At 40.6% G+C, this 26,677-nt stretch overlaps 1 protein-coding gene and 1 long non-coding RNA gene across 3 annotated transcripts in view; one reads left to right on the forward strand and one right to left on the reverse strand.

Moving 5' to 3' along the window:
- Nucleotides 1-6,335, forward strand: part of ITGAV (integrin subunit alpha V) — a 43,372-nt gene extending 37,037 nt beyond the window's left edge. Inside the window, exons 26-30 of the mRNA XM_033064728.2 lie at nucleotides 369-482; nucleotides 787-900; nucleotides 987-1,094; nucleotides 1,664-1,786; nucleotides 2,159-6,335. Coding sequence (XP_032920619.1) covers nucleotides 369-482; nucleotides 787-900; nucleotides 987-1,094; nucleotides 1,664-1,786; nucleotides 2,159-2,254 — 555 coding nt within the window. The 3' untranslated portion in view covers nucleotides 2,255-6,335. The remainder of the gene's footprint in view (nucleotides 1-368; nucleotides 483-786; nucleotides 901-986; nucleotides 1,095-1,663; nucleotides 1,787-2,158) is intronic.
- Nucleotides 6,336-8,072: 1,737 nt separating this feature from the next.
- Nucleotides 8,073-11,586, reverse strand: LOC116998690. Of its 2 annotated transcripts, XR_004418450.1 has the most exons (3): nucleotides 11,295-11,586; nucleotides 9,750-9,835; nucleotides 8,073-8,773 (listed from the first exon to the last, which is right to left on the reverse strand). It is a non-coding gene; the product is annotated as an uncharacterized LOC116998690 (long non-coding RNA). The 2 variants fall into 2 exon arrangements; XR_004418451.1 differs by lacking the exon at nucleotides 9,750-9,835.
- Nucleotides 11,587-26,677: the final 15,091 nt, after the last annotated feature.

Here is a 26,677-nt window from a genome sequence, read left to right on the forward strand (position 1 = left end):
ATAAACACCCAGCAATTTTAATTGAGTGTAGAGAGTTGATTTCTAGGATAGTTTAGAACAAGCAATAAAATTCAGTATGTTAGTTCCAGAAGAATTTGAGCAAAAAAAGGACTGAGGGAAGATATTCCCTGTATAGAACAATGAAGAATACTTATACATCTTTGATAACCAAAAAGCAACTTCAGTGAATGTATAAATACAAAGTTCCTGTGCTTCTACTCCACAATTTGCAATGATTTCTTTTCAGCCAGGCGCTGAAGAATAGCTAGGATAGAAAGAGAGAAACTTGCAGTTAGGTATTCTCTTTACCTTAAACTTGAAGCCTGCTATTAACTAACTCTTTGTTTGGGTTGCTTGGTGTATCCCAGGTTTCTGCTTCCAAGGATGATGAGAGGAATGAAACACTTGGCAGGGAGGACCATCGTGGCCACCGCATCAGCAGAAGGGATTTGGCTGCTGTGGAGGGGGACGTGCACACCTTGGTGAGCTCATAGCACTGAGGTGTTGACAACACACCTATGATCCTGTGCCCTTGGAAGTCCTTAAAAACAAATGGAAGAAAATTTTTCCTTTCTAAACACAAATGGAAGTAATCTGTAATAAGAAATAAATATATTGGCATATCACTGTCTTTGTAACTGCAAGCTATAAGGAATTATCCAACACTGGGGGTTATTTAATATATTTTAATAGTTGATGGTGCTTTGCCAGTATAGGTATATGGGTGAAGTAATGCCATTTCAAATATTTTCATAATTGGAATATCCTTCTTTTTTTTATACACAGGGCTGTGGAAATGCTGACTGTTTAAAGATTGTCTGTCAAGTTGGCCACCTGGAAAGGGGAAAGAGTGCAATATTGTATTTAAAATCACGCCTTTGGACCCAAACTTTCATGAATGTGAGTGACTTTGAATATTCTGTTTCTGAAACATTAAAAGTGATTTTTCTACCCATATGTAATACTAATTTTGTTTTTTCTTACAGAAAGAAAATCAAAATAATTCCTACTCTCTCAAATCATCTGCTTCTTTCAGTGTCATAGAGTTCCCTTATAAGAACCTTTCTTTTGAAGATATTCACAATTCTACAGTAGTAAGTAATTTGCATCCAGCTTGAGTTTCCATATACAACCACATCAAAATTAGTGCAAAGATAGTTACTGTTGAGTAACATTTTCATGGCTTGGCATAATTTTAATTTTGTCACATATTTGTTTCATGTATTTATTTCAGTTGAGGGTAACACAGACTGGAGATCACAGTTTTTGAATATGGTTTCTAATGCCTGTTATTAACTGGGGTTTTTTCTCTCCCAGACCTTGTGGACTTGATTTTTTGTTTCAAATAGTACTGCCTTTTAAAAAAAAAAAAAAAAAAAAAGGAAAAGCCCTTAATTTTTTTTCTCTAATTCCAAAACATTTCCTACAGTTTTACTGAAAATCATTAAGAATTAAATTTTAAAATCATATTAAATTTGGGTCAATGAAGTCTTTATGTTGCCCAGAATTTGTGGCTTTTGATTAATTCTGGAGAGAAAAAGTAATATATAATGGATTAAGATTATAATCAAGAGAGGATAAAGGTATGCAAGATTTAAACTTCATGGATGAACTAAGCATGTCAGTGTGGTGCAAAGTGTGATTTGTTGTGTCTTTTTATCAGGTTGCTACAAATATTACATGGGGCATTCAACCACAGCCCATGCCTGTGCCAGTGTGGGTTATAATTTTGGCTGTCCTAGCAGGGTTACTGCTCCTGGCTGTTCTAGTGTTTGTCATGTACAGGGTAAGTACTATGTCTGGGGCATTTTGTATCATTTGCTTTTCCTTACTAGTGATGAATTATTTCATGTAGTACCAGCACTTTGCAGAAATGCCTTGGTCACCTAATTTTCTGAATCAGCTAAGTTTTTGGAATATCTGTAAAAGTTTTTCAGCTTTGTCAGGAAGAAGCTGAATAAATAAAAGAGCATGTCTGTGATAGTGCTGAACAGAGTTTAATTTTTTAACTGATATTTATGTCTTTGGAGGTCAAAAATGAAGGAAGAGAGTAGGAGTGAAAAGACCACTTAATCAGCTAAGATCTGAAGGGAAGAGAAAGGATGTGGTATGTTTTGCAAATCACAAAGCAATTTCTTAATTGTTCTCTGAATCACAGATGGGCTTTTTCAAACGTGTGAGGCCACCTCAGGAAGAACAAGAAAGAGAACAACTGCAACCACACGAGAATGGGGAAGGAACATCAGAAGCTTAGCAGAGTTTTATCTGTAAGACATTCTGAAATGTACACTTACCTACATCTTGGTTACAACTATTGGCTTCCCCCTTGATAAACAAGCACTCACCACTGCAGAGCTGCTGGTCTCAGAAGGCATCAGCACGTGCAAAACAAGGGCAATACACTTAAATCCTCCCTCCTGTGTTCATCCTGTTCCTACCTGCCACTAATGCATCTGCACTGACCCTGTGTGACAAACTCAAGAGTAGAGCTGGGATTTTGCTTACTGGCATACAGGAAACATCAACTTTTCTGGTTCATGTACTGACTCTCCATGAATTGCTATGCAGGTTCTGCATTTGCTCTTGGAGCCAACAGACTCCAGAGGTGCTTGCTGCATTACATGTTTAGTTTGGGTTGGTTTTTGCTGGAGTACACTACATTTCATTGCCTAGCTCTTGAAAGTCAGTTGCACAAAAAAAAAATGAATGTAGCTTGTTTTAAAGTACTGCAGAATGTTCTTTACCCATTAGCTCTGATGACGATTTTTTCCTCCTGCTCAAAAAATAGGAAATATTCAGTGGAATCATTTGCATCTGATACCTGTTCTGCACACCTGTTCCCTTGCCTACTCCGTCATCTGTCTTGTGGTTTCCCTCTAGACCTTACAAATACTGTTCTCCAGGTCCTGGGTCTCTTACTGTAGGGATGGAGCCTGCAAACACCAGGTGACTGATGGAAATGTGGGGCTGATGTACTTTCTGGACTTGGGAAAGGATTCAGGCCAAGATCCCAAGACTCTGCTGTGTATTTCCACAGTGCAGGATCCAGGTGTTCCACAGAGCTCTTGGCAGTGTGGATGCATTCATGCACTGCCAGGGACAAGAGAAGATGATGGGCTGAGGCTGCCAACAGACATGTCTGAGAAAACCCTTGATGTCCACAAGTCAAACCTCTGCAGGGTTTGAAGTGAAGGCTGTGCATTACTTGGATTGTATTTCAGTTTCTAGCAGAACACTGTAGGGACACTGTGTGACAGGTTGCCTGGTGCACTGTAGGGAGCTGTTAATCCTTACTGGCCCTGCTTGACCATGCCCAGGTGCAGGAGGGAGTGACACAGGGGCTGTGTAGACTAGGATTTCTGCCAGCCACATCCATGGATCTGGATTAAACCTGTGCTTTAGCCACACTCACACCACCCTCACCTCCAGGGGATCAAAGGAAACAGGGAAGAGCTGGCAGTGCACAAGGGTTTTAAAAGTGAAGGTTGATTTGGCTTGTCTCATTTCACTCATTCATTGCTTCATTGGCTTGTTTCATTTGATTCATTCATTGTTTCAGTCACTGCATGTTTCATTGCACAAGACACTTCTTTGCACAAGACATTTCATTATGTTCAATGCATTTCATTACCAGAAAAGACACTAAGTATTTTGATTCATTGTTGTTTTTTGAACATACCAAAAGGTCAGTGGTTTGAAGGCATGGGTTTACATCACTCTCAGCTTATTCCCTCACCACTGGTGTAGTAAAAGGAAACTTCTTACTCTGATTGACACAAGAGCATTGTCTGTGCATTTCATTAGACAAGTAAATGCAGAGCAGGAGGTTGTTCAGCTTGCAGCCACAGAACCTAAAGTGAACATACTTAAACCATTACTAAGGTGCCATCTATGAGATGTGTTTATTCTCTTTTCCAAACAGGGAATAAATTGCAGCATAAACTCCCTGTATGCAGCCAGGTACATAAAGGAAGATGTCTACTGTACTTACAACACTAGTGAGATTTCTATGTAGACAAACTCTTAAAAGGGCAAAATCTCTGGTTTGGTTTTGTACCTTGGGGTTTTTGTTCACAGCGGCATCTCCCCCATAAATACAGCAATGCCCACTAAACTCAGAATTTTCTGAAATGAGCAGTGTGTTTCAACTCTTATTTCTGCATCCTTTCAGAGATTTAAAATCCACCAATGGCTTTTGTTGTTAAGTCCATTCTTACTTGCTGATCCATGATGGCATCTGAGTCCTTAAAGGAGACAGCAGAGTCTGGGGGGCCAGTATGTTCACCAGATATAGACTTACATATTTATCCATTGACATGGATTGGGTTTAGACAGTTTGTTTAGGTAAAATTAGTTTATGTGAAAGGTTACAGGGCATAATTCTGCTTTCACTGAACTTTCAAGCTCTTCAGTGTGGCCTATGTTTTGTTTTTGTCCTTATTTTTAATATTGTTACTAGTAACGTAGTAGAGAATCAGGAGTCAGGCTTTGATCCTGGCCTCAAAATGTGACTTTGACAGAACAACATTTTCAGTTACTTACATGGGCTTGTGGTTCTCACACTTTATCAGCTGATTATTTATGTGCAAGGAGATTGGTTTTACCCAGTCTTAATCTTAGTAGGGTAAGAGGTTTAAGAGACTGCCAGACAGATTATAGCTCTAATTCCTACATGTGGGCTTTCATTACATGTACACTCCATGGTGACTTGAAATTTCTTAGACTACTTGCATGTGTAGGCATTATTAGGAGATGAAAAAGAGTATTTAAAAACAGCATGGTCAAGATCTCTCCTGCTCACATGGATGGGATCCCATAGCATTGCTGATATCAGTGCTAACTGCATCCTAATTTTGCTGTGGCAACTGGAAACTCTCATTTCTTTGATTTTCAGGATAAGAAGGTACATTTTATTGGTACAACTACTGTAGCTATGGAAAGTATCTTCCATTTTTGAAGTTACATAAAGTAAGACTTATTTAAGTGATTTTTTTATTTCTTGCCTTCTACTGGAGGATGAAAGCAAATAGTTGCTTCTTCCATGTCAATTAATTTCCAGTTTGGTTAAAAAGACCACAACAACATATGTAAATGGAGTATATAGGTGACTTAGTGAGCATAGATGTAACACCTCAAATCCAATTTAAAGTATCATTTGTGTTTCACGGAGATTCCAAGCTGGAAATTTTCCTGAATGGGAGAAACTTTTGATAGCGTGTTCTAGATTCAGCAATAAGATTCCAGATTATGTATGTACTTATGTCAATATAAACTTCATACTGACTTACAGGCATTGGTGTATTCTTACAGCAAGTACTGGAGAATGATGTTAAAGCTTTTAAAGAAACTTTAGAAAAGGAGGTATTTTAGAATGAAATTAATGCCTTTGAGTCAAAATTGTATGCATAAGATGCATACTGGAAGCATTTTAAAAATACAAGTACAGTAACAGAGAATGAGTCTTCTTTTGAGAGCTATGTTTCAGGAGCAGATTTTTAATAAATATAAAATCAACAGCTATGTAATTATTTAGACAGTAAAAACATTTTTAAAGAGCTGTATCTTTTATAATGAAATATGAAATTACATAAGTACTCCACTTGGCAATTAATGCAGCATCTCATGATCGATATTGAAAAGTGATTTGTATTACAGAATGCTTATTATCTATTACTATATTTGACAATATTTAGAAAATGTAAAGCAAGGAACCTAATTTATAGGTTTACATGTCTTTCAAGGAACAATGAAATTGTGGAAATACCTTTTGTTTAAGCATGACTGTAAAGTCAAATATGGGCTATGTTTATCAACATAATTTGAAATCTTTGAGTAAGTTTGCCAACATTGTTTGTCAAGTTATCAGGGTTTTTTCTGTTTTAAATCTTGATTTACACATTGATCTCTAAATCACATAATGCTTGTGGAAACTTTCTAAAGTTTACTACATGTGCTCTTTCTTTATAAAACATTTATTCCAAGCAAAGGTATTAAATATTTAGCTGTTTCTAAACTTGTGTCCATACTTAGTCTTAAAGAGTATATTGAAAATACTTCAGCTATAATCAGCATGGTGATTTGAAGGAATCACTTAGATTTTTGCAGCATTTGGGTTGGTTGTTGGTTACCCTGACATAGCCCTGCAGTATTTTTTCCTGCATCTTCCCAAACAGCTGCAGAACAGCATTGTGCCGGTGAAAACCAAGGCAGTTTTTGTCTTTGGTCCAGACTAACGTGAGCCTTTGAACAGGATCCTTTGTGTTCCATGCTGCTGGCTGTTAATGAGTTGGGGGGAAAAAAAGTATTTTATTAAAGAAAAACAGGAATCCAAAAATTATAAAGGGTAATGGCAGGTCCCAGATGAGCCAGATGCCACAGCTGGGATCATGGTTATTGCTGAGCTCTGGTAACTCCTGTGGGTGTGAGTGGGATCTGAACTCTTTGGTACTGAATCTTTAACCTCCAACCCCCATGTGCAATATGACATGGTCTGACCTGGTTCACTGCCAAGTCCAAGTTTTGTTGGCCCAAAAAGGACCACGGTGTTTCCTTTTTTTGTGCAGACATTATTTGTGAGGACAGAGTTTGTGAGGACATGACAGAGCCAGCGTGCTCGCTGGAGGTGGTGAATTCATGCAAGTCTTTGATCACCCACATTGGGTGAAGCTTGATGTATATTCTGAAGTGTAGTACTAACCAGTACTAACTCCTGAGTTCTTGAGAACTGGCACCACCTTCTTTAAGTCCACTGTGGAAAATTTGACTAGAGACTATAGAATAATGGGGTTGAGTCTGTAGTACTACTACTGTTTCAGGTGATTGTGGTATTTAGGTTTATTTTTTCCCAATGTGTGAGAATTTTAACATAACACAGGAAATCTAACCTTTCATACAATGACTTTCTCCAGATATGCTGCATTAAAGGTGAATAACTTGAGCCTTGGCTTTTGCAAAGTAATGGAAGATTTCATGTAGCATTTACATCTTCAAAAAACTTTTACAGGTTTTGCTTTTCTAGTCCGTGAAGGAAGCCTGTATTTGCTATGATACAAATACGCTGAAAATGTAACATTTTACTTCTTTGTAATGGATTTTTTTGCCTTTTTTTTGTGTTTGCTCGTGCATTAAATCAGTAGAGCATTATTTGCACAAGCAGAAAATTAACATAGTAACAAGAGTGTTGCATTTTATGTTTCTTTGTCATGCAGTAAATACTTGCAGCATAAATAGGAATATTTTCAGTTACTATGAACTCGTTTCAAAGGTCTTCGGTACATTTAAGGAGAGCAATATACATTTGAAGTCACCTTATTTTGTATTAAATTATGAATTGTGCAAAGAAGTGGGTATTGTGGAACAGTAATTTTGTACTGATATGAAATATATAGCTATTAAAGCTATGGTTTGCTTTTTAACTCATTCTTTTCATTCTAATGCAAATTTGAGTGTTTTTATTAGTTGTATTTTTCTATGTATATATACAATTTCAAAATACTATGATTGGGTAAACTGAAAAATGTAAGTATTGATTTGATTCTGATATTTAGAATTTTGGAATAAAATACCTCTTAATCAACAGAAATTCTGCTGTAGGTGTGTTTTTGGTTTTTTTCCTTAGGTGTATTTTTTAAAATGCATTCAGTTCACCAGAAAATATTTCATAGTATATGTTTGTAGCCCACAATTACGTGCGAAATTCAAAAAGGTTACATTTACACAACTTTTATGTTTGCACCTCAAGTGGCCCCCTGAGCCAAAAAAAATTGTAATCACAAGCAAGAAAAATGATTTAGTCATAGACTATATTCTATAGAAATTCTATATTCACCAGAAAACTGATATCCAACAGAAATTCCTACATACCAGAAATAAATATTTTAGACTTTATCAGTGCCACATTGCTGTAGAAAATGGTGAGATCTTGTCCTCAGGTTAGGAAAATTCTCAGAGAGTTGGAGTTTCTTTTCTTGTATTATTAGTCTAATTTTATCTCAGTGTTACATTTTTTTCTGATTATTTTTTTCTGATACTCACCTGTGTAAGTGGAGTGACAGTAATATTTTGTGACACAATAAAAGCAGACATGAGAGTGATTTATTGATAAAACAAACACTGAGAAGTAAATGTTAGTGCTTGTGAACACTTTAGAAAAAACTCCAAACTTGTGAGTTCTCTGGCTTGCTAGAATTTGTTAGAATACTGGAGCTATGCTGCTGGACTTTTTGACTCCTTGCACATCTGAATGACTATTGTGTACTTTGGTCATTAGTTAGATTGTAAATGAATTGTTAATGCATTAATACTTTATTACAGATTAGAAAATTAATAATTTTAAATCCAGTTCAGGCATTCTCAAGAACATGGTGAACAACTTGAAATACTTTGAAAAAATCTTTATAGGAACTCCTCATCAATATATTGTCTGATATACATAAATAATTAGGGTTAGTGCTGTCAGCTGCCCATCTTCAGACAAGGTATTTCACAATCAATCTGTTCTACTGCATCTCCTGATAAACCTTATCAAAGTTTGGTGCTGAATTATTACCCCTCTTGCCAAACTTACAGGACATACTAAGAATAAGGTTACAGGACACAAAAGTACAACACAGACCTTGCAAATGTCATAAACAGAAGCATATTGACAGTAAAATATCCCATTACTGGTGTTTGTAATTTCACATGCAGGCCAGGCCCGTGTCGTACTGCTTTTGGGAGTTTTGCAGAGTCCATGTAGATTGACATTTCTGTGTTTGTGCACACGTTTTCAGCCCTGGAAGAATAGCAGATGCCATGTTCAGTGGTTGATGACAATGGTTGTAATTTGTTTGGAGTTTGAAAGTAGCAACCTTTAAAGACTGCAGGAGTTACTGCTGGACACAGTTCCTCAAGAAAATACTCAGCTAGTTGAAATAAATTATTACAAACCTTCATGTCTTCAAAGAAAATTTGTTTAAGAAGACAGTCCTGATTGTGACTATATTTTTGCTGAAATGAATGTTATTGTGTACCCTAATTTTTCTTAGTAATTTTTCTAAATGTAATACAGACAATTAATTTCCACGTTATTCTCCTTTTGAAGACATTTTCAAGAGAACTTTTATCACACATGTAACAGATTTTCTTCCCCCAGAATTTATAAATTAATAATTGTACATATTCATATAATCAACATTAATTTAAAATGTTCCAGCTGGCAAGTTGGTTCAACTCCAACTATTCCTCTCCAAATAATTTATATCTTGTTAAAAGCTCACGTCTGCAAACATTTGGAAATGAATTTGTGATCCACCCTTTCTCAGTGTCACACCCCTCAGTCACCAGAAAAATTCCTGAAAAAAGGCAGCTCAGCAGCAAGTTTTCTGTAGGGCCCTTTCTTCCACCTGGGACCACACACGCTTGCAGGGAATCCAAAATTAATTCAGTTCTAAGAGTGGCTGTGCAGGAACAGCCACTTTCCCTTCACAGTGCCCACATAAAAGGTTGAAATAGGAAGCTGGGTGAGAGAATGTTAATTAAGCAAATAGGCACTGAGCATGTCTGCTAAACCAAAAAGAGATTTTTTCTTTTCTTTATGAGCTCCTGGAGGAGTTTCACATTCAATGATTGTTTTATTTGTATGGTTTTGTGGTCCTTCGCTTTCTTTCAAGAAAGATTCTGTCAAATGAAATCAGGTTTTCATGGCAAAGGTTTTTGGTGCTGAAGAAGAAAAAAAGAGATTAGCAATAAAGAATAGTATTGGGAAGTACCTGCTGAGGAGGATGTGCATTTCCCACTGCAGCCTTACTCTGCAAGCAGTGACTGTTCCAAAATGGGGCCAATGAACTATCAGCAACTGCAATAAAAGCAAATTGTATTTCCTATGTAAATCCCAAATCTATTTCAAGTCATTGTTAATGGCAGTGAATTAATTACATTGTACTGTATTGTATGACATGAAGGCATAAGGAGAAATATATTAGATTTCCTTCAGATTTTATAAGAGATATGTTAAAAAGATGCACACTAACCAGGCAGTTCTTCCTTTCAGTATGGGCAAATTTATACCCTGCTATAATTTGTGACTATTCCTCTGTTTCTCTTTCAATGAAGAAATTTTCTGCAATCTGAGAACTACAGGATTTGGCCTAGTATGTTATAGTGTCTAAAATAAACCTTTTGTTTGACTGATATTTGTTTTGTTAAAAGGCAATTCAAATAATTTTATACTTTCCAGAGAAGTTTCTATTCACTATTTCAACACAGACTGAAAATTTTGTATTAGCCCGTTCTGTAAGTGCTCACAGTGAATGGGATGTTGGCCTCAGCGAAATCATGGCAGAGGCATGTTCATCCACACCAGTGTGGGATCCCTGGGGGGTGATCCCAGGATGTGCTCAGCTCAGAGATCTCTTTGAGGTGATCCCAGGCTGTGCTCAGCTCAGGGATCCCTGTGGGGTGATCCCAGGGTGTGCTCAGCTCAGCTCAGAGATCCCTGTGGGGTGATCCCAGGGTGTGCTCAGCTCAGTTCCGCTCAGGGATCCCTGTGGGGTGATCCCAGGGTGTGCTCAGCTCAGCTCAGAGATCCCTGTGGGGTGATCCCAGAGTGTGCTCAGCTCAGGGATCCTGTGGGGTGATCCAGGGTGTGCTCAGCTCAGCTCAGATATCCCTGTGGGGTGATCCCAGGGTGTGCTCAGCTCAGCTCAGAGATCCCTGTGGGGTGATCCCAGAGTGTGCTCAGCTCAGGGATCCCTGTGGGGTGATCCCAGGGTGTGCTCAGCTCAGCTCAGAGATCCCTGTGGGTGATCTCAGGGTGTGCTCAGTTCAGGGACCCCTGTGGGTGATCCCAGGGTGTGCTCAGCTCAGGGATCCCTGTGGGGTGATCCCAGGGTGTGCTCAGCTCAGCTCAGAGATCCCTGTGGGTGATCCCAGGGTGTGCTCAGCACAGCTCAGGGATCCCTGTGGGTGATCCCAGGGTGTGCTCAGCTCAGCTCAGCTCAGGGATCCCTGTGGGTGATCCCAGGGTGTGCTCAGCTCAGCTCAGCTCAGGGATCCCTGTGGGTGATCCCAGGGTGTGCTCAGCTCTCAGTTCAGGGATCCATCCCTGTGGGTGATCCCAGGGTGTGCTCAGCTCAGCTCAGAGATCCCTGTGGGTGATCCCAGGGTGTGCTCAGCTCTCAGTTCAGAGATCCCTGTGGGGTCATCCCAGGGTGTGCTCAGCTCTCAGGCATGTAGCTGGCTGCCTGCTCTGGGTCAGTTTGGTTTGTCGGGATGTGCTGCCTTTCTCCAGGTTTTGGGGTTTTCTCCAGCCTTACCTGCTGAGAACAGCTGTAGTGGTTTATCCATGACCCCAGCCTGGCTGTGTGGATACACTCAGCTCCTCAGTCCCTCCTCATCAGCCGTGTGTGCTCCAGTCCCTAAAACGACACTGTTGTCGCCTAAAGCCTTGATCCTACACACAGGCATCTCTCTGCCTTATGTGCATGGTTATTCCTACCAGCAGTTCCCGATACCCTACATTACCCTGATGGGTGGTTGCTGATTGCGGGGCTGCCCGGGCAGCGCGGCCCCGTGAGGCACTCCCAGGGCGATGTGAGGGCAGCCCGCTCAGACGGACCAGGGCCCGGCCCCCGGGGGAGGCGGCGCGGCCCGGCCCGGCCCGGCCCCGCTCGGGCCCCGCCCCGGCACGTCTGTGGGCGGGCGGGCAGGCGGGCACTGCCTCCGCGGAGCCGCCGGCAGGGCCCCGCTGCGGAGCGCGCTGCCGGCCTCCCGCAATATGCCTCCGCTGCCCTCGGGCTGCTCGCCATGCCGGGCACCTGCGGGCGCCTCTCCGCGCTGCTACCGCTGCTGCTGCTGCTGCTGCTGCTGACCATGGAGCGGCCGCCTCCCCTCGCCCTGGCCGCCGCCGCCCGCCCGCAGCCGCAGCGAGCGGCGCTGCCCGGGGCCGCCCCCGCCGCGGCATCAGGTACCGACCCTCCCTGCGCCCACCTTCCCTCCTTAAACCCACCTTCCCCCCTGCGTCTGCCTTCCCTCTGCACCCAGCTTCCCTCCCTGCACTCACCTTCCCTCCCTGCGGCTTGGATCGTTCGGAGCCCGCGGGGCTGAGAGCGGCCGGGAGCGCCCCGTGGAGCGCGCTCTGCCCCGCACGGGCGAGCGAAGCCCGGCCTTGGCTGGCGGGGCTCAGGGATTCCTCTTGGCTGGCAGGAATCGCCACGCGGAGATAGCCCAGAGTCCGCGGAATATGAATATATATCTATATAAATATCATAGGCATATGATTTACGTATTTATTTCTGTGTCTATCTGTATCACTTTAAAAATAAACCAGCTGATAACGTGTGCGAGCATCTTGAGCCTGTCAAACGAGTGATGGGGCTGCTGAGCTCGTTAGTTTTTGCAGCCCCTCTGCAGATGTTTACCGAAGAACACGAAAATAATGTGCTTCTTCCAGCTTCAGGCCTTAGGTTTGCAGTCAAATGTTTGAGGGTGCCCCTGTGCAGAACCAGAGCAAATGATGAGGTGTCTGTGCTGTCATCTGGTTTAAAAAATACAGGTATAGTCTGGAGTTTAGTGGCTCAAATGAGGATAAACCCGGTGTTTTTCTTGATGTAGTGCATTCCACCAAAGAATTTCAAGATGGTTTCAAACATGAGTTAAGACCTTTTAACACCAAGGCTCTGTTTCAGCATATCACTGGAGCATATGTTTCATTTTTAGCATCTAGGCATGCTTCTGTTCCCAGCTGACTTCAGGAAGGTATAAAATGTGCTTAGTTTTAGGCAGATGGTTTATATTTTCCTGAATTGAAGCCAATTTGCAAATTAGGAAATATAAGCAAAGGTACTAAATTGCAGTATTTGCCTGCAGCTTCCTTAAGATGTAGGACAAGTAACTAGATTTGATAGAAAAATGAACAGTCTTAAATTTTTCCTTATATACTCTTCAAATGCCTTGATTTGTTCTTCAGGTCTTTTTTGTGTGGGTTTGGTTTTTTCTTTTAATTATTTTCTGAACATTAAAACTGTAGTATTTTGAAGAAGGGAATTGGATGAACATCTTGGTCCTTGTTTTTTTCATTTTCACTGATGATTTTTCATTAGTTTGCTTCTTATCATACTTTTAGTAGAATATACCATAAATCACCAGCAAACACCACTTAAAAGGCATTGGCAGCATTTCTGACTTGGGCAGTGAACATTTTGCTCATTAAAAATTGAGTGGCAAAAAAAACAAAAGGGGGGGGCAGTTTTTCTAATTCAGTGATCCTCTTTGGTTTCAGGTATCGATTTCTTTTCAAGAAGCTCTGTTACCTTATCTCCTTCAGCCCTGGCCAAGGTCTTTGTTGATACCTAACATTTTGATGTCTGTTCTGTTGGCTTGCTATTGATGTTGCAGACCCATATGCCCAGCTCTTGCTGCTTTCTTTTATTTGCTCTTTTGGCATCATAGGTTCTGAGGTATGAGAGTCCAGAAAGTGTCTTCTAGTCCACAGCTTTCATGATCCCTCTCAATTTATGAATGTTAAAAATTATCATTTGAGTCAGCTGTCAGCATTTGTTTATGTTAAGCTTAAATGTAGTTAAAGATTTATTTCACTTGTTGGCTGGATTTCTAAATAATCTTGATTATTTTTTTCTTTTATAAAGACTGAAAAAGGCCGATGGTAGACTTGGAAAAAGATAAGCTAATTACTGCTGTGAAACTTTAATTATTCTGAAGAAGCTACTAAGCACTTTGGTTTTTTTGTGTGGTGTTTCAGTAAAGCACGTAGGTAATTTTTGCTTTATTGACATTTTGGACATTTTTTAGAAGGAGGACGTGACTCCAGATGTAAATATAATGGATACTAATGTCTTTTTATGTTAAATTATCATCTGATGGTTTACAGCTGACAGAGGTAGGCAGGATAAATGGCTGCTGCCTTTCCAGCAGGGCAATCCCTTAGGGCAAGGCTCTGAAGAGGCAGCTGCAGATCCTCACTGGGGACTGCCAGGCAGGCACTGCCTTCTGGCCGAGTTTGGATTTGTGCAGAGTGTGTGTGACCCAGAGCTGCTATAGCAAAGGAGATTTATCCTCCCTGGCTCGGGAGGGCACCAAGCTGGGGCTGGAGTTCCCAGCCTGCTGCCACTGACGTTTGTTCCTGTGTGGATGGCCCTGTTCTGTCCAAGCTCGTTACACCGTGTCACAGATCAATTCCCTCCTGGATTAACTGACTCCTGCCAGTGTCATTGTTGTGCTGGCTGAGGAGAGATGCTGAAGTCAGCACAGCTGTGTGCAGTGTCTGGGGTGCACACTCTGTGCTGACATGCTAGTGGCACATCATGGCCGAGAAGGGGTTTTTGTTCAGCTTCTTCTCTTCCCCTAAAAACAACAGCAAACTTACCACTGCCAAGAGGAATAAGTAAATTCTATACCAAGGCAGAGAAGACATACAAGAGGAACTCAGTTCATGGAGTTAGTCTGACTCATCTCATCTCACAGATGCAGGCATTCTTCCAAATTAAAGAAGGAAATAAAAAAATTGGAGAGCGAGAGAGACAGGCCTCTCTGGTTAGGGTGGTGATTGCTGGAGGGAGAACCTGCCTTGGTTCTTTATTCATAGTGGGTTTTTTGCATTTTCCATGTGGCAGTTTGGAAATTGGGGCTCTGGTGTGCAGGAGCAATTGAAGAGAAGCTGCTGGGTGCTTCAGATATTCATCATTGAGGTCAGCGGGCTGGAGCGCAGAATTCAGTGAATTATAGTCCTGGCTCTGATCCAGGCAAATCTGGTTTTGTTTTCCATGTTTCCTTCTCTTTATCTTTATTGAGGTGCATTATTTCTAGGAGCTGAGAGTTGCATTCTTTAATGTTCATGGAACTTGGGATACCCTGACATCTTCATCCACATTATTATTCTCTTTATAATGCAGATATTGTGCTATAAATAGAGCAGAGACCACTAATTGAATAAGTGATAGTTATCTGTATCAGCTCTGTGGCAGTCTGACATGTACTGAATGAACAACATGCTCCTGCAGGAAAAGCAGCTGTGTCAGTGGGAACTGTCACTTTACACAGGGTGACAGACAGCATCTTCATGTTGGGATTTTTTTATCATATTGAGACATTAAATTACACTTGGAGGATGTTTTAAAATAGTTGTTTTTTTAAAGTATGGATAGCCTCTATACCTGTTCTAGTCCCAGCATGAGAAAAAAACCCCTTTGCCCTTTTATTTGTTAGAGACCATGCCAAATCTGCCTTTTGCTCCAGAATTCAGGGAAAAAGGAGTTTATTTTTGCTTGGTGTATATATATGTTTTTTGTTTTGTTTTTTTTTAAGGCAGATGGCTTTGCATGTGATGGGGAGATTAGCTTGGTTCTGTGGGGTGAAATTCAAAAGCTGTAGCAGCTATCAGTGGTGCTGAACAAAGGAGAGGGAGGATTTGGAGTTGCTATGTGTATTTATTTGCTAATACACAAACCTCTGTTTGTTGAGACAGATGAGATAAATATGTGATTGTTGACAAACCCAGAAGAAAATTAGAGGTTACTTTTTTACCTGCTGGAGACAAATTCCCTGCCTGGATGCTGCCTGTGGAATTTGATTCTGAGCCCATTTCTCAGCACTGTCTGCCTGCCTGTGATGCTGAGTGGCTGCCTAATGGGAAGCTGTGTTGACAAATAATTTCTGGTTCAGAGTTTTCTAAACTCTTTTCTATGTTGTCTTCTTTTTCCTGATCATTCCAGAAAGAGGAAACTTTCTCATGCTTCCTTTTTATTTGAGATACCTAAAGGGAAATATTTATCCAAAACAACAATATAAGCAACTTATTGCTTTTTTAATTGTGGTGTTCCATGTTTCTTGCTGTAGAATATTTTTCCTGATGACTTGTATATTGGTGTGTAGTTTATACTTAGGTGTTTAAAGTAGCATTTGGTTCTGATACCTTGTAATGTTTGTCGAGTTTGGGCAATAATACCTAGTAATGCACTTTAAAAACCCCATGGTGTGGTGTGACTGGCTTCTTTTGCACTTGATGGAACAATCTTTATGGCTTAGTGTCTCCAAAGTCACTGGATTGGGGATTAGTAGGGCTGCAATAAATCCAGTTTTGTTTTAGAGCTTTTGTTGTAGTCAGATACCACAAGAAAATGAGCAAGGAATTAAAAGCTGTGTGGGAGATTCTTTAGCATTCCAGTAAGGAATGAAATGCAGTCATTTTCATGGCTTAGTGATTATGTAGGATACAGTTCCTGCTCAAGAAGCCAGGGCTGTCTGAGTAGAGACTTCTGATCAGAGCTGGCATTATTTGTTTTTTTCATGAGCAGCAACACAACCCTCTTACCCTGTAGATACTGGAATATAACTGGTGTCAGGGAAATGGTTTATTTTCAAGTTACAAGTGCTACATGCTCACCCCAGCAAAAAGCTAACTTCACCTATAGAAATAAGCTCAGAAAATGGCCTTAGAGTTACTGTTCATTTTTCTCAGGATTCCCACCTCTGGTGTTTACAATAGTGGCTTCTCAGCTAGGTGAGAAAGAATGAAAGACTTAGACATGTTCTGGTTTGTTGGAGATGATGTTCTTAGGAGTCTGAATTTTCTGTGCCGTTCCAAGACATAGTAATGCAACAAAATATCAGCGAGGGCATTGGTACACTGATAGGGGATAAAGTGTCTGCAGTTTGAAATGGGAATGAGTAAGGAAAAAGAAATGTTCACAGATGCACGTGCTCCAGGATATAGGTCACTCAGTTGCTAATACAGAAAAAAAGAGGAGATTGGGGTTTTTCATGATAAAGCACACATTAAAAAAATATGTACTACTTATTTTTCTTTTTTTTTTCCTCAAGAAGAGAATCTGCATAAACACAGGGGTACTGAGGAGTTGTGAAGACTAAGACATCTCTCCTGAGCTGAAAGCTTGCTTTCATTGAAGCCTGTAATACATTATACAGCATCATGCTCTGTACTTCAGAAAGCTTGATTTCATGAAACTTGCCTTGATAGTAGCTTTCACTGTAAGAACTGAGAGAGACAATGTGCTTTAGCATTCCTGGCACCAGGGCCCATGGTTACATGGTCAGGAGTGGCAGGAAACAAGGCATTAATGATGGCAGGAAGCTACCAATTGCAAGGTGGTATTTTTTGCAGTTCTTATTTGTTTTGCTAAAGTTTGCCTCTTGTCAGTCTGTTGGCAGAAGGTACACCATCAAAGGCCAATTGCTATGTAAAAACATTCACTGAATTACTGTCAGGCTGAGAAAAAGGCAGGTTGAGGATTTGGAATGCAGCTGCTATCTGGGTCACTGGGGATCTGTAGCATGCTTTCTCTCTGAACTAGCTCAGTAGATGAAGTCTTTGAAGACACGGGCAAAGATCTGAGAGGAAAGTTTATTCAAAAGAAACTTAATTCTTAGTGTGTCAAACTTAGCAAAACAGCACAGGTTACTTTGTTGTCTTGCATATTGCATATTTTTACATCACTGTAATGAATGGGGGTTTGAGGCACAATGTAACAGAGAAAATGTGTGCTCTTTGTTACTCCTGATACTTAATAGGTTTTGCATCTGGGGTGCTGTAGGAGCGCCCAGGTTCCGTGATCAACCATTTCCCTTGAACCATCAGAATTAGTTTACTCTCTAATAACTTGTCTGTGTTCAGTGGGTTAAGACCACCAAGTGCAGTTCTTCCTGCCTAATCCTGGCCTGCCAGGGGTGTTCTAGCACAGCTCCTGCATGCTCCTAAAGTGTCCTAAACCTTCCACACATGGCTTCAAGAAATTGTATTCAGCAGGCTGCAGAGCAGCTGTCATGTTTCTCTCCTTGCTTCTCTGGCACCAGTTGTAGCAGAAACCAGGTTTGAGAACACTTTTCCTGCTAGCACACGTTTGAGGGGAGGATGTGAGTGTGCACAGCTTTGCAACCAGCAGTAAGGAAGTGTATTTGCTGAGGGAACCTGCGCTAGGAATTCAGGGTTAGAAAGTTGAAGAGAATTGATTCATCCTGCAGAGGTCCCTGACCCCAGTGTTTAGTAGGGCAGATTTCACTCATGATGTACCCAGTTGGAATAGGCATTCCAGATCCATTCAGCAGAGCTGGATTCCTGGGAATGGGCAGTCCTTCCAAACTCTGAGCCTGCAGCACAGAGCATGTGCTGGTACAGCCCCCACCTCTCCTTTCACATCTCCACCTGTCTGCACAGAGGCTAACCTGGGCAGTTTGCTGCCCTGGCATTTGGGGGGATTTAGGTCAGGAAGGGATGACTTAGATCTTCCATATGAGAGAGAACCCATGGACTCTAGTGTGCTTCTTGCTCCAGATCAGCATCAACAAGGACAAGGGTGTGGAGGACCCTCCAAAGCACCACTCACTGTAACACAGCTTCTCAGCCAGAGTGCAGGGCTAAAGTGTGGCACCAGCAGTGCTTTCCAGTAGAAATTCATGTGCTGTGAACTTCACAAGCAGCTGCCACTTGTTTGTACAGGATGTGAAGAAAGTCTCCTGCCATCTCAGCTGCCCAAACTTTCCAAATGAGCCTGTGTGCCCTCTGGCTGTAAGCACATTGTTGTAAACACCACAGTGACAGATCTGGAGCTCACGGCACTTGCACGGCATCACCCTGGTGATGTGTGACCTTGTCTGATGTAGCTCCTGTGTGCCCTGCTGGGGTGGACAGGCCTGGCAGTGATGTTCTTGCCTCTGTGTGTGTGTACATAAGCCCCCTAAATCTCACCAAGGGCAGGCATGAACCCTGATTCTTGCCCCTCAATTTCTTGTCCTCTTCCCTGATTACGCTTCATCACGTGGACTCAAAGAGAGTCTCTGCTGTCTGAAAGAAGTCAGGGCACAATTGTCACAATGTGGAAATGAGGCAGGAGGTGGATTACAGTGTCACTTCCTCCTGCTGGACTTCCACATGACCCTTTCTCCAGCATTCTGCATTTACTGTTGATAGTGCCAGGTATCTTACAAACTGCGGTTCTACCAAGGGAAGAGGCAAGAGGTGACCTCTTGTTGAGATTACATGAAATAAATTGTGGTTTGTGGTGGGTAAGAGAGCAAAAAACTATTTTGTCCCTTTAACTTGTGATTTTTCCTTGTCCCATTAAAAAAAAAATCTGGTGGTTGTGGTATGGGTGTTACCTGAATCACTGGCAGCTATACAAGTTAAGGTGTGTGACAGCTATGGGGGGGAATGTTGAGGGTTTTGGGGTATGTTGACTGGATGCAGTGCTCATATGTATGAGTGAGAGGCATGTATTGAGCCATGTGCTTTTAGGAGGTCATGAAACAAGAATAGAATCTCAGAGCCACTTCAGCTGTCCCCAGCAGACTGTGGTTGAATTGTTTGTTTGGGTGCTTTGGTTTGTTTGTTTCAGTGTGGTCCTTAATAGTTCATCTACGTCTCTGAAATGTTTTCTTGTATTTCACATACTTTTCTATATTTCTCGGTAATCTTTTACCTGTATTTAATGCTTGAACTTTCCCACTGGAGTGTGCATGTAGCTTTCAGGGTTCTTGTTGTAGGTTATTTTAATTTCAGGTCTGAGCAGCCCTTTCCTTACTCAAATTAATTTTACTTTTAGAATCATTGGTATTACAGTTTTCATTTACTGCAAGAGTTGTTGAGTAAGGCCACGCAGGATAAAGTATATATTTTTACCCTATTTCCATAATGGAGCATGGAATTTGCATCAGACTGTGAGCCCCAAATTATCATAGCTTGGTGTACTCCAAGTAAAACTTTCAGACAGATTTGCTAAATGTATTAAAATTAGTAGCTAAAATAAACCAGTCAAGTGAAGATGATACTTGTTTTATTTTCTGTGATTTGAGAGTAAGTGAGGATCTGGAACTGGGTGGGTGTTTAGACTGGAGGGGCCATCAGGAGCATTCTTCAAGCAGGGTTGGCACTGAACTCACACCTGGGAGCTCTTTCCTGTCAGGCCATGAAAGACTTCAGGATTGGGGGACCTCTCTGGACACCCTATTCCCATGATTGTTCATCCTTAGAGAGAAAAGCAAATCCCTCATGTCCAGTCAGACCCTTCCCTGCACTTGGTGATCTCGTTGCCCTGCCACACATCTCGACAGAGCTCTTGGCCCTTTATTTCTGGTGAAGGTTTGGGTGAGGGAAGGCTGTTGTTTAGGGCCCCCAAGCCTTTCCTTTGCAAGCTTAAAAAAGGCTCATGTCTTCCATGTGCTTTTCCCTAATGCATGCAAGTTGAGACAAAGTGGAGTTGCATCCTCTGCTGCAGATTTGGGGCTGTTTGATAAATATGATGCACACAGTTGGCTCAGTCTGCTGAAATAGATACTAGTGTGTAGCATGGTTATGAAACTTGGCAAAACAGCAAATCTATTTATTATTAATGACTCTCCATGAGCAAGGCTCCCGAATGGAACTGATTGGAACATTCTCAGGGAAGTTATTTTCTGCGAGGTAGCAAATCTGGTTGATAATTTCTATGTGCTGATCTGAGCTATACTGGAGAGAAGGTCACTGATGTCAAGATGCTTGAATATATAGGCTGTTTTCCTGGGATGAAGCAAATGTGCTTGCCCTCTCCACCTATTATAGACTCTAATGGAATTTTAAAAAGTATTTTCATGTAATTGTGGAAAATATTTTCCCTCTGTTTTGTAGCATTTCATTAAATGACTGAACAGAGAAATGAGTAGTTTTATGTTGGGGAAAATGCAGGATTTTGGTAGATTGTGTTTGGAACAATAAAAACTGCTAATAACATGAATTATAGCTTGTGATAAATATCACAGGAGCTTATTCCATTGTTTCTGGGAGTAAAGGAGAAAACTCACTCTCACTGGGCTGCAATAGGGGGTTTCTCTGGATTACAGACCACTGATGTTGAGAATATCCTCTAATTAAATTCAGCAGAAGCAAGACCCATTAAAACATTTGTGAGATCCTGCATAGCTTGGGTGCAGCATTGGGCAAAAGAATCTGTCATGGCTGTTTGCCTTTTAATTAGTTGTCAGGTTCCTTCTCCCCCTCTTGTGTTTTTCTTAGATGTCTTTTCTTAAGCACAGTAGAGAAAACCTGGCCCTTGACAAGTCTGGCTGCTGGATTCTTCAGTGTTCCATGGAACAGATTGTCCCAGAAATACTTGAGTGGATTTGTTTCCCACCAGTCCAGCTGGCACAATCTCAGAGGTGCTGAATGAATCCTGAGTATTTGGGGGGGAAGAAGGAAATGTTTGCTGCCCCATTCTTAGCCTCGGTGTCAATAAAACCATTTCCCTCATCCTAGAAAGGTTTCCATGGTGCTAAGTTGTTTTCCCATTGCTCCCTGCAGGACTTGGGCTGCCTGCTGAGCAGGGAGAAGTTGTGTTTGTGCTGGAGACAGCAGAGCTGGGGGCTTCAGCTGGCTCCTGGAGCCCTTCCTTCCCCTAGTGATGAGCTGTAGGCAGGCAGTAATGATTCCCAGCAGCAGTGGCTGAGTCATTAACACATCAGCACTGACACTTACCTGGATGGCATCCACGGATGCAGAGCAGTGATGTTATTGTGCTGCAGTCCTCACTCCATTGCTTTGCTTTAGCCTGTGATCTGATTTGGCAGACCTTTCTCTTCTTTTAAACCTTTTTAAACTCTGAGGAGTAACACTTACTTAAAACGAGTAAGAATCTGCAACCATTTTTCTGATACCTGGTGTTGTATTCTTTGTTGTTTTATGGGGTTTTTTTAATCATTCACTTTATGAAACTCAAGTTTAATGAAAATTTCTATATGGAAGAGACTGTAGCTTGTTGGGTGCTCTTGCTTTGTTGCTGTAATATGGATTTCCTAAGTCTTGCAATAAAAAATTCCCTTTCCACACGTACAAAGCTGCCCTTAGGAAATGTTGTCCTGCCAACTTTAAATTCTATTTTCTCCATATATGTCTTTATACATTGGCCTCTTCCCAAGGGATTAGAGGATCTTCTCCTGCAGGTGAGAGATAGACATTGCTGCAGCATTGCAAATATCTTACTTGAAGGAGTGGTGTGAGATTTTACAGCTTTAGGGGAAGAAAAGTATTTTCATACGAGAGTAGTGACAGGTTGTTATTGAAAAATATCTCTGAGTGCAACAGTAGTTGTCCTTTGCAATTAGTGATAAGGTGAACTGATGTTTGAATTTCTGTTTTGTGGGGTGTATTGTGCCACAGAGTCTGTGGATGCATATCTGTCTGAGGGATTCTCGGCATTAAATGTCATGTTTGAACAGGTGCTACTTTGTTTTCCTGTGATTGTATTTTCTCCCTCCTTCTGTCAAATTAAGGGCATGTTTAAAATTGAACAGTTTTTTTTCAGCTAATTCCACTCACAAACCACCACTGGGAGTTCCACAAGACAAATTCTGTGCCTGACCCATTGGGATAAAAATAAAAAGATGATTCATGTTGCAAGGATACTGGATTATTCTTTCTGTCCAAGTATATTGACTGTTAGAGGGTAGCTTTGACAAATCATTAGGAATTGTCTATGAGAAATGGTCACATTTTGTCAAGATGCTGCTGCTGACTGATTTAATTTTGCTGTTTAAATGCTGAAGGTTTAATTGTGAATTTCATGAGTTGGAAATCCATCTTGTTGGCTTGTCCTCTAATAGGCACTTGCCCATTTTTCTTGAAGGTGTATTGTGGGGTTTATATAAAACCCCTAGATTTAAAATAAAGTATTATGAAGATTTTATAATATTTCCCTCTGTATTTTCCCCCCCAATATCCTGTAAGAAAGTGTGAATTTCTAGTATTTTCATTCCCTCGACTCTGATGCAATGTAAAATGATATTGGCAGTGATTAAAAAAAAAAAAAAAAAACCACAACATTACAGATGTAGCATTAGTCTGTGAATAAACTGAAATGAAAAAAAATCCCTGTAGTGGCCTCTGAAATGCCTGGGCAAAGCTGTTTTATTTTTGTAGGTTTCAGGAGCTCTTTATAGTATTTATTTGCTCATTTTAATCTCCTTCACTTGTAAATTTATCTTAATTTGAAAGGTAAGTTTTATTTAAGATTTTATTCTTGCTGTATGAATAATTTATCTCACTTATCTCAAATTACAGAAGATGATATTTAAAATAAATGACTCCTAAATAAGTGAAGCTCTGCAGACTGCAGCATTTTATCTTGTCTGCTGCCTGTCTCCCTTGCCCCAGGAAGGTGAATTTCTGCTTCAGTCTTCCATGGTAACCACAGCTCAGAGAACCAGGCTGGCTGATTCCACAAAATAGCAGCAAATCAAAATGCAAAGTTGCTATGGTAATTTTAATTCTCAGAGGTTTATTGTGTCCTGTGAATTCTCATGTTCTGTCTCAGGTGATGACACAGTCTGATTTTAATTTGTGAAGAAGGCATCTAATGGTGAAAAAGCATCTTTCAGCTCCTCACCAAATGAGTACCTTGCAGCAGTACATGCTATGCACTTAAAATTATTCCAGTGAATTTTTAAAATGACATATATATGCCATGCAGTGCTAAAGGAATACAGGGGGCAAACAATCCCACCTAACCTTCATGCCTGCTTTCCTGTGTGAATTTCATGGCTCTTGCTTAGGTAACCCATAAAAATATATAAAGGGGAATTTTCCTATTTTCTGTATCTTACCAGGAGCACTTCAAAGTGCTTGGGGGGGTGCTCCCGCTGGAGAGGAGAGTGAGTGGTTAGCAGCTTTATGGATTAGCCTGATGGCATTGTGCTGCACTTCTTACAAGCAGGATCATTCCAGGAAGGTGTTCATTGATTATGCAGCAGTAATCATTGGGGATACAACCTGTGATCATCTGGTTTATTTTATTGATTTTGCAGGACCTTAATTTTGTCAGTGTTTGGTTGCTGTCAACATTTGTGGACTGATTATTGTGGTTATGCAGTTTGTTTATGCATCTGGTCTGAGACCTTGGATGGAAGTGTAACCCCTTCTAATGGGAGAACACATCTGGTTGTAGAAAATGGCTATTTTTGTTTATTTTTCCAAATAAGTCATCAGATCAGATCTCTCATATATACAGCAGATCTTCAGATTGAAAAAGCTATAATTTGCCTATGCAATCATACAGATTTTGAATACTGAGGATATCCAGATTATAAAGTAATCCAAATCCATAAAGTAATTGCAAGCATGAAAAGTTTGCATTTTTAAAAAAAAAGTGGTGGGGTTTGTTTGTTTGTTTTTTTAATGTGAACTCAAGGTAGTGCTGCAATCAGTACCTGTTCAAATGTGTCATGGATTTTAATGTCTGCTGGGAAACACTAAAAGTGTCCAAAATCCTTCTCATGTGTGAAAAACTACCTTATGCTGAGCAAATATCACAGCAAAATGTGGCAGCTCAAGTTTGCTAGAGTTGGATATTGGCCATATTTAGTCCTGATTAAGTTTCATCTTGCCTTTAAGTTGCTTCTGAATTTGGAGGAACTTGCAGCAAAAGTTGTGGGGAGAACAGTTTATTGGTTTACACTGACCTAATGTCTATTGATTACTTTGTAAATTCTTTCAGTGCCTAAGTGCCAATGAGGAATAAATTGATATTTTTCAACAAATACTCTAGAACAAGATTTCTAGTAAGAATGTTTTGCAGTTTTCTTTACTTCTCTTCAGAAAACAAATCTCCTTTGTCTCTTGTTGCTTGTTTAAGATTTGTATTTATGTATGCACGCAACTCCATACAAAATGTAAACCTCTGAAATATTTTGTTATAAAAGGAAAATAATTATTCTGCTACAGTGAAAGATAACAATTATTCTGCTGGAGTGAAACAAAATTGTTGTCAGTAAATAAATGCAAGTAACAACTTTTCTTTTGTGAAAGCATCAGTAAAATGCAGTGTTAATTCTATGTGAAAAGTGGTGCCAAATCTATGAATACTTTTACTGGGAAAAAAATTGACAAAGTATGACTCAAATAAACATTCTGTTTCTGTGGTGTGTTGGGATTTTTTCTTTCTTTATTTCTTTTGTTTCCTTTCAAAATCCCTTTAAGAAGGGAAAAGAGGCTTTGTTCCTATCTGTAAAATATATAACACTTGCTCCAGTATGTCAGTAGTCAGTCAACTTCTTCATATTGTCTGATCCAGTTTTATTATAATATGAAACTGCATTTGAGGTCTGTTTTGAACTAAATGAATAATTAGTCTTTGACCTAGTAATTTACTTAGAACCTTGAAGTTTTCTCTGGATCATGCTAATTTCCCAGAGGCAAATCCCTGGCAGTTTTTCATTCTGCTAGATTAGAAGTGTCCCTTTAAAGTGCCCATCCTGATGGGTTTGATTCAATGCATTTAATTTCATGTAATAAATTCACCACTCTCTTTTAGTGTGAACCTTGCAGAAAACCTCATCTTTAGAAATGTACTGGTCTTTTATTCATAATCAGTGATCTCTCTGGTTAAATGTTATAGGGACTCCTCATCACAGAGATTACTCCAGGCTGGATAGAATTGTGGGAGGAAGGAGACTGAGCAGAGCTCTGCAAAGAGGACACTGTGAAAGGCAAGGGGAAATAGGAATGGGAAGGGGAGTTTTCAGAACCCAGTGAATGAGCAGAAAGCAGATGTATTTTCGTTTGAGATGACAGCAGACTGTTGGGTTTGCATCTCTTCCTGCATTGTTTTAATCAGCTCTTAAGAGCAAAAATATCCAGTTTTTTCAAGAGATGCAGCCCCTCCTTGCTGTGGCACTGAGGAGTCAGAGTCGTGTGTGAAAGGTGTTCCTGTGCTCTAATTCTCCCAATAGGGTGGGAGGAAGGGTCACCTGAATACTGTAGTGTGTGCTGACATGATGCATGTATTGATAGGAATGAGCTTCTAGTAAATAATTTCCATTTCCTCTTAACCCATGTGCAGATGCCTGACAGTTCTGGCCCTGTGGGCTGCACATGCCTATCACAGCTATGCTGGTGAAATAACAAAGTGGTTCTCTGTATCTGAAATAAAGCATTATTTGAAGCAAATATAAAAGAATTTCTTTGAAATACTCTCAGAATATCATTGGGTTTTTTCTAGCAAAAGCTCACTTGAGTAGCCTGATGTGTGACAAAGCTTAGGAAATAGTGTGCTACATTTTTAAATTTCTAATCTGTTACACTTTTTCTTGACTGTGAAGCACGAGCTTGGCGGAAGCACCTAGATCTCACTAGATTGGGTTAAATTGCCTCCTACAGTAAAAATGACTGTAACAGCTTTGCTCTGTGTAAAAGGGACTGCCTGTTCCCCCCAGGACCTACCTTTAGCTCCCTCATAATTGAAATTTTGTAGATTCCTTCTGTGGAAATTGGTTGACCAGATATAAGGGAATACTGTGGTGTCCTACTTTCCCAGACCTGGTTTTGCTGCTTTGTCCTTGGAAATTGGTAATGTGTTCTGTGTCACTGCAAAGAGGCTTGCTAAAGCTCTTCCCTTAAATATCTGTCCTAATGTTTGATTTTGCATTAAAATATTTTAAGGGAGTGCAGAGCTACAGAAGTGTACCATATGGATTATGTGCATTGGCTGTTCGTATACAAATGCAGCAAATGCTGATCAGCTCTGTGCTTCAGTTTGTTAAAAAAAATAAATTACAGTATATTTTATGATATCTGTATTGTCTAAAAGCAGTTTTCTGTAAGTGTCTGTAGTTGAACAGCAGTGGCCAGCACCCCTGACACAGAGCAGTAAAACATAAATATCTTTTCTCCAAAGGGCATTTCAAGGAGCAGCCTGTACTTGCTTTA

The sequence above is a fragment of the Catharus ustulatus genome, chromosome 7 (genome assembly GCF_009819885.2).
Source record: "Catharus ustulatus isolate bCatUst1 chromosome 7, bCatUst1.pri.v2, whole genome shotgun sequence".
In the NCBI taxonomy this organism is placed as follows: Eukaryota; Metazoa; Chordata; class Aves; order Passeriformes; family Turdidae; genus Catharus; species Catharus ustulatus.